The 7349-nt window shown below is 47.7% G+C and overlaps 1 protein-coding gene across 2 annotated transcripts in view; it reads right to left on the bottom strand.

The window, feature by feature from the left end:
• Window positions 1-2053: 2053 nt before the first annotated feature.
• plat (plasminogen activator, tissue) overlaps window positions 2054-7349 on the bottom strand; it is a 21789-nt gene continuing 16493 nt past the window's right edge. For both annotated transcript variants that reach the window (XM_064353373.1, XM_064353372.1), the window contains 6 exons: window positions 6723-6782; window positions 6191-6398; window positions 5447-5583; window positions 4927-5067; window positions 4030-4178; window positions 2054-3574 (listed from right to left, as the gene is read on the bottom strand). In XM_064353373.1, the coding sequence (XP_064209443.1) occupies window positions 3407-3574; window positions 4030-4178; window positions 4927-5067; window positions 5447-5583; window positions 6191-6398; window positions 6723-6782 (863 nt within the window). In that variant the 3' untranslated portion in view covers window positions 2054-3406. The remainder of the gene's footprint in view (window positions 3575-4029; window positions 4179-4926; window positions 5068-5446; window positions 5584-6190; window positions 6399-6722; window positions 6783-7349) is intronic.

The raw sequence follows: 7349 nt of genomic DNA, 5'->3' as shown, positions 1-7349 counted from the left end.
CAAATGCTATTTTTGTGGAGTAGTTCTTAATTGGGTTGCGAAATAATAATTTTAAAATGCGTTTTAAGAATTTTATGATCATAATGTTTTTCATGGAAATGGCAAAATACATAAGGCTATAGTCTATGTCCAAAAGGGTCAAAAATGGCTCCGATTCCAAATGCCTATTTTTGTACGGATGGATAGGAATCTGTTTATATTGCAGCTGTTGCGAAATAATATTTTAAATGCGTTTTAAGAATTTATGATCAATAATGTTTTTCATGGAAAATGGCAAATACATAAGGTTATAGTCTATGTCCAAAAAGGGTCAAAAATGGCTCGATTCCAAAAGCCTTATTTTTGATACGGATGATAGGTAATCTGTTTATATTGCAGCTGTTGCGAAATATAATTTTAAATGCGTTTTAAGAATTTTATGATCAAATGTATTTTCATGGAAAATGGCAAATACATAAGGTTATAGTCTATGTCCAAAAGGGTCAAAATGGCTCCGATTCCAAATGCCTATTTTTGATACGGATGGATAGGTAATCGTGTTTATATTGCAGCTGTTGCGAAATAATAATTTTAAAATGCGTTTTAAGAATTTTATGATCAATAATGTATTTTCATGGAAAATGGCAAAATACATAAGGTTATAGTCAAATGTCCAAAAAGGGTCAAAAATGGCTCCGATTCCAAAATGCCTTATTTTTGTTACGGATGGATAGGTAATCGTGTTTATATTGCAGCTGTTGCGAAATAATAATTTTAAAATGCGTTTTAAGAATTTTATGATCAATAATGTATTTTCATGGAAGATGGCAAAATACATAAGGTTATAGTCAAATGTCCAAAAAGGGTCAAAAATGGCTCCGATTCCAAAAAGCCCTATTTTTGATACGGATGGATAGGAAATCATGTTTATATTGCAGCTGTTGCGAAATAATAATTTTAGAATGCGTTTTAAGAATTTTATGATCAATAATGTATTTTCATGGAAAATGGCAAAATACATAAGGCTATATAGTCTTATGTCCAAAAAGGGTCAAAAATGGCTCCGATTCCAAAATGCCTTATTTTTGTTACGGATGGATAGGTAATCGTGTTTATATTGCAGCTGTTGCGAAATAATAATTTTAAAATGCGTTTTAAGAATTTTATGATCAATAATGTATTTTCATGGAAAATGGCAAAATACATAAGGTTATAGTCAAATGTCCAAAAAGGGTCAAAAATGGCTCAGATTCCAAAATGCCCTATTTTTGATACAGATGGATAGGTAATCATGTTTATATTGCAGCTGTTGCGAAATAATAATTTTAAAATGCGTTTTAAGAATTTTATGATCAATAATGTGTTTTCATGGAAAATGGCAAAATACATAAGGCTATATAGTCTTATGTCCAAAAAGGGTCAAAAATGGCTCCGATTCCAAAATGCCTTATTTTTGATACGGATGGATAGGTAATCGTGTTTATATTGCAGCTGTTGCGAAATAATAATTTTAAAATGCGTTTTAAGAATTTTATGATCAATAATGTATTTTCATGGAAAATGGCAAAATACATAAGGTTATAGTCAAATGTCCAAAAAGGGTCAAAAATGGCTCCGATTCCAAAATGCCTTATTTTTGTTACGGATGGATAGGAAATCATGTTTATATTGCAGCTGTTGCGAAATAATAATTTTTAAATGTGTTTGAAGTTCTTAGGATACGCGGTTACAGATAATGGCTGGATGGATGGATAAAGGCACTTATAGCCGTGGAGGAAAGCTGTGTAGCTTTCGTTGGTCCTGTCCTCCATGGTTCCTGAGTGGTTTTCACTGTTTAGTTGGCAGGACATAGAGATCCGTCCGGTCTCTAGAGTCAGTTTACTGTTCATTATTATTATCATTATTATTATTACAGGCATTTAGCAGACATCCTTATCCAGAGCGACTTACACAACTGTACACAATTGTTTCAGTTTGTTTTCTGTTCTAGTTAAGACTTCTTAATTTGTTCATAGGCAATTTCTTTAAGTTACATGAAGGTGTGTGAGTGAGCTTTAAGACATACCCCACCACATTTTGATATAAAAAGATTTATTTAGAAAAGAGACGCTATACAAATCTTTCCAAAATGTCAACATAAACACAGAATAATAAATAAAAATCAAATCAAATACAGGTGTATCACATAGTTAAAATGATTTCTTCGTCTATAAATAAATATTAACTTAAAGAAATGTAAAAAGAAAAAAAAACCTTGTTCTAAAACGGTTTATCTGAACGTAATATGCAAACAAAAAACAAAGACACGGAGGAGTTAGGTGTGCTCCAGGTGTGCGTGTGTGCATGGTGGTAACAGGTGGCCACTGCAGGTGTTTCTTCACGCTGCGGCTCTACAAACAGACTCCTCCAGCTCATTATCAGCGATCATGGATGCGTCTAAAATGGAGGTGGAAAGAGAACGCTGGTGCGCCCCTGCTCTCCCTGAAAGAAACATCCGCAGCCGTCAAATGAGACGGATCACTCGGCAAAACTGAACTGAACTTTTATACAAACGATCTGTGAAGGATCTGCAAATAAAAATGATCTTCCTATCATAGCTCTGCAGTTATTGAGGGGGATGTACTGTACAACCAGTGCCAGGTACCTGTGTATGGAAAGGACAGAGAGAATCAGCGCACTGCGTGATTATAGGAACCAAACTGCATAATGGAAGGTTGGGCGGTGTAGCAGGCTAGTTGAGTTAGCCATGGTCTAGCATGGTGTAGCGTCTCCAGCCAAGTTAGCCACAAGTTAGCTTCCCTAGCTGAGTTAGCCACAGTGTAGCTTCTCTAGCTGAGTTAGCCACAGTGTAGCTTCTCTAGCTGAGTTAGCCACAGTGTAGCTTCTCTAGCTGAGTTAGCCATGGTGTAGCTTCCCTAGCCAAGTTAGCCACAGTGCAGCTCCTCTCCAGCACAAAGCACAAAGCATATGTTATGTCATGTTACCTCCACGTCGCTTAGTCTGTGGATGCAGTGCTCAATCACTGCTTCATTCTCAGTTCAGAAAATCAGGAAAAAAGGTTTTTTTTTAAACTACAAATGGGGGATTTAAAAAGACAAAGTACACGAGAGAGGCTAGGTATTAGAGTTAGAGTCTGGCTGGCTGTACAGTGAGTCAGGCTGGGGGGTGGTGGTGGTGGGGTTCCCTTCCTCGATATTTCTGCGTTTCGTTGTCCCAAAAAAAAAGTCCTACAAAGTTGCGGCAAAGAGGAAAGAGAGCGAGGAGCTCAGTGGAACATTCCGGCGCTCTGGCTCTGCTCATTCCTGGGGTTCGTGTCTTTTCGAGGTTCCCCCAGCGTCGGGCCCTGTTTCCCGGGGGGGGCGACGCGGGCGCAGCAGTCCGTGGGTTTGAGGTGCACCAGGGCGGAGACGCCAGCCAGCCGGTCGCCTCAGATGCCCCGGGCGGCCATTTTGCGGGCGATCCAGCCGATGTAGTTGGTGACGCGGGTGTACACCCCCGGGGTGTCCTTCTTTCCACAGCCGTCGCCCCAGCTGATGATCCCCAAAAGCGTCATGCGCCCGTCCTTCTGACAGACCAGGGGTCCCCCAGAGTCCCCCTGAGAGAGAGAGAGAGAGAGAGAGACAGAGAGAGAAATATTGGTACATGATATTGACAAATTTTTACATTATAAACTAACTACTAAATGTCTTTTGACCTGGGTGTGTGTGTGTGTGTGTGTGTGTGTGGGTATTTGCTTATGTGTATGGGGAAAGAGGGAGAGAAAGAGAGGGGAGAGAGAGTGAAGGAGAGAAAGAGAGGGGAAAGGGGGAAGGGGAAAGAGAGGGGAAGAAAGAGTGAGAGAGAGAGGGAGAAACAGAGGGAAAGAGAGAGAGAGGAGTGAGAGGGAGAGAGGAGGAGAGTGTGAGGAAAAGAAAGGGACAGAAAGAGAGGGAGAGGAGCGAGAGGGAGAGAGGGGGAGAAAGTGTGAGGGAGAGAGGAAGAGAAACAGACGGAGAGGAGAGAGTGAGGGTGAGGGGGGCGGATCTGACCCCCAGGGGGCGGTGTACGCACCTTGCAGGCGTCGTCGAGCCCGCGGGTGTCCCCGGCGCACAGCATGTTTTTGGTGACGACGCGGCCGGCCAGCTTCTCTGGGACGCAGCGCTCCTGGGGCCACAGGCGCACGTGCCCCCTCTTCACCCGCTCCGAGTAGAAGGCCGAGACTGCAGAGACCAGCCAACCAGCAATCAGACCCCATCATTAACCTGCCAATCAGCAGCCAGACCCCAGCACTAACCAGCCAATCAGCAGCCAGACCCCAGCACTAACCAGCCAATCAGCAGCCAGACCCCAGCACTAACCAGCCAATCAGCAGTTAGACCGCAGCAGAGCCCAGCAGCAGGGGGTGTATTGTGGGGACCAGGGGGTGTGTCGTGGGGACCAGGGGGTGTATTGTGGGGACCGGGGGGTGTGTTGTGGGGACCAGGGGGTGTGTTGTGGGATCGGGGGTGTGTTGTGGGGTTGGGGGTGTGTTCTGGGGAACGGGGGTGTGTTGTGGGGTCGGGGGTGTGTTGTGGGGCCCGGGGGGTGTGTTGTGGGGACCGGGGGTGTGTTATGGGGACTGGGGGTGTGTTGTGGGGACCGGGGTTGTGTTATGGGGACCGGGGGTGTGTTATGGGGACCGGGGGTGTGTTGTGGGGACCGGGGTGTGTTGTGGGGAACGGGGTGTGTTGTGGGGTCGGGCGTGTGTTGTGGGGACCAGGGGGTGTGTTGTGGGGTCGGGGGTGTGTTGTGGAGTTGGGGGTGCGTTCTGGGAACGGGGGTGTGTTGTAGGGTCGGGGGTGTGTTGTGGGGCCCGGGGGGTGTGTTGTGGGGACCGGGGGTGTGTTGTGGGGACCGGGGGTGTGTTGTGGGGACCGGGGGTGTGTTGTGGGGACCTGGGGGTGTGTTGTGGGGACCGGGGATTCTTACACTCGTGCTCTTTCCCATATCCGGAGATCTCGCATTCCGACCAGTCGGGCAGCTCCGTGCTGGGCTCGGGCACGCAGACGGGCAGCACCTCGGGGGAGTTGATGGCGCAGATCCCGATATCAGTCTTCAGCTTCAGTATGGCTGGAGGGGGGGAGGGGGGGCACAGACCTCACCTGAGTACACCTGAGGCAGTCAGTGTGCACTGGAACACTGTGTGTGTGAGATTCTATGTACACTGGTACTGTGTGTGTGATTCCATGCGCACTGGTATAGTGTGTGTGTGTGTGTGTGATTCTATGTACACTGGTACAGTGTGTGTGTGCGATTCTACGTGTACTGGTACAGTGTGTGTGTGTGTGATTGTATGTACACTGGTACAGTGTGTGTGTGCGATTCTACGTGTACTGGTACAGTGTGTGTGTGTGTGATTCTGTTTACTGGTACACTGTGTGAGTGATTCTATGTGCACCGATACAGTGTGTGTGTGTGTGTGTGTGTGTGGGTGTCTTTGTTGACTCACCAATGTCGTTATCGTATGTTTCCGAATTGAAGAGCTCGTGCACCCAGTACTTCTCCACGTTAAAGATCTGCTCACTACTCGAGTTTTCCTTCCGGAAGGTTCTGCCCAGGGTCACCTTGAGCGGTCCGATTTCGCGGCTGAAGGGAAGATGGATAAACAAATGTTTATGGTGTGTGTCGTGAACAAGGTGATCGCTTTGGACGAGGACCCATGGATCTTTCGGGAGGTGAGTGTTTGGGACAGGGGCCCGGAGCAGGGTACGTATGGGTCATTGAGGAGATCAGAGTTTGGGCTGGGACGTGGTACGTAAGGGTCTTTGGAACAGTAAGAGTTTGGGACAGGGGCCCGGAGCAGGGTACGTATGGGTCTTTGAGGAGATCAGAGTTTGGGCTGGGACGTGGTACGTATGGTTCTTTGGGACAGTAAGAGTTTGGGACAGGGGTCGGGAGCATATGTAGTCGGGTCTTTGGGGGGGGTGGAGGAGGGGGTATGTACGGGTCTTTGAGGGGGGTTTGGGATTGGGACGGGGCGTGCGGACGTACGGTCTTGGGGTGAGGTTTGGGCGGGCGGAGCCGGAGTACGGGTCTTTGGGGGGGGTGAGAGTTTGGGACGGGGGGCGGTGCGCGGTACGTACGGGTCTTTGGGGGGGAGTGAGAGTTTGGGACGGGGGGCGGTGCGCGGTACGTACGGGTCTTTGGGGGGGGGGTGAGAGTTTGGGATGGGGGGGCGGTGCGCGGTACGTACGGGTCTTTGGGGAAGCAGTGCGCTGCCGACAGCACCCAGCAGGAGGCGATCAGCACGCCCCCGCAGCGGAACACCTGCTCCTTCGACCGGCGGCTGTAGTACGTGATGGCTGCCTGCCACGGCTGCGTGGTGATGTCACTGTCCTGCCCCCCCCACATCCGAAACATGGGGCCCGACACCGGCCTCTCCGCTCGCTGCCCACAGGTCGCTGTGAGGGGGGGGAGGGGAGGGGGGGGGGGGGAGAGGAAGAGGAAGAGGAGAAGAGAGGGATATTAAGGTAAAAGGACGAGTGGGGAGTTCACAGTGGGATAGAAAGTCTGGGAAATACTTTTTACATTTAATATTTCAGTAGTTTATTTAATAGTTATTTTCTGCCAATAACCCTTCAATGAATGAAAGTCCAGCTCCAGAATGAGGTTGCTACAACGTTGCGGAGACGTTATGTGAACGCTTGCGCTGGCTGGGAAAATTTGCGGCACGCTGGCGGCGCTGGCATGCTGTGCACTGCGATCGGATCGCCACGGTAACTCACCGCGGTTGCCGATGGTCGTCCCTCGAGGGCCAAGCGTGGTGCCGCTCGACGGCCGTCTCCCTGCGATAAAGACACGGGATTGGTTCAGAGCACAGGACAGACTAATCATGTCCCTTAGATTTATTCTTAGGTTTCCAGGAAAGACACGGGATTGGTTCAGAGCACAGGACAGACCAATCATGTCCCTTAGATTTATTCTTAGGTTTCCAGGAAAGACACGGGATTGGTTCAGAGTACATGACAGACCAATCATGTCGCTTAGATTTATTCTTAGCTGTCCAGGGAAGACACAGGATTGGGTCAGACCAAGGGGCCAAAACCGGGCTGTTTTTTAAAGCTCACTTCCTGGTCTTGTTGAGAGTCGTTGCTCTCTAGAGCAAGTGTTTCAGCCTCCCGGTTCAATGTAAGTCAATGGTAACAAAATATGATCAAAATACAAAGTCCATAATTTTTTCCCCACACAAGAAAATGTTGTCGCAATAGATACATTTTTATCCGTCTAATGTCTCCCTTAATGCTGTTAAGTTATTTTGTTATTTGGACAAGACTAATATTTCATGGATGAATCAGGGACAGTTTGCGTCACTACTGGGTCACTGTATCTCTCGCGCTTAGTGGACGACCGGA

The sequence above is a fragment of the Anguilla rostrata genome, chromosome 10 (genome assembly GCF_018555375.3).
Source record: "Anguilla rostrata isolate EN2019 chromosome 10, ASM1855537v3, whole genome shotgun sequence".
NCBI lineage: Eukaryota > Metazoa > Chordata > Actinopteri > Anguilliformes > Anguillidae > Anguilla > Anguilla rostrata.
The sequence above is the reverse complement of the archived record's forward strand: the minus strand, read 5'-3'. Positions and strand labels throughout refer to the sequence as shown.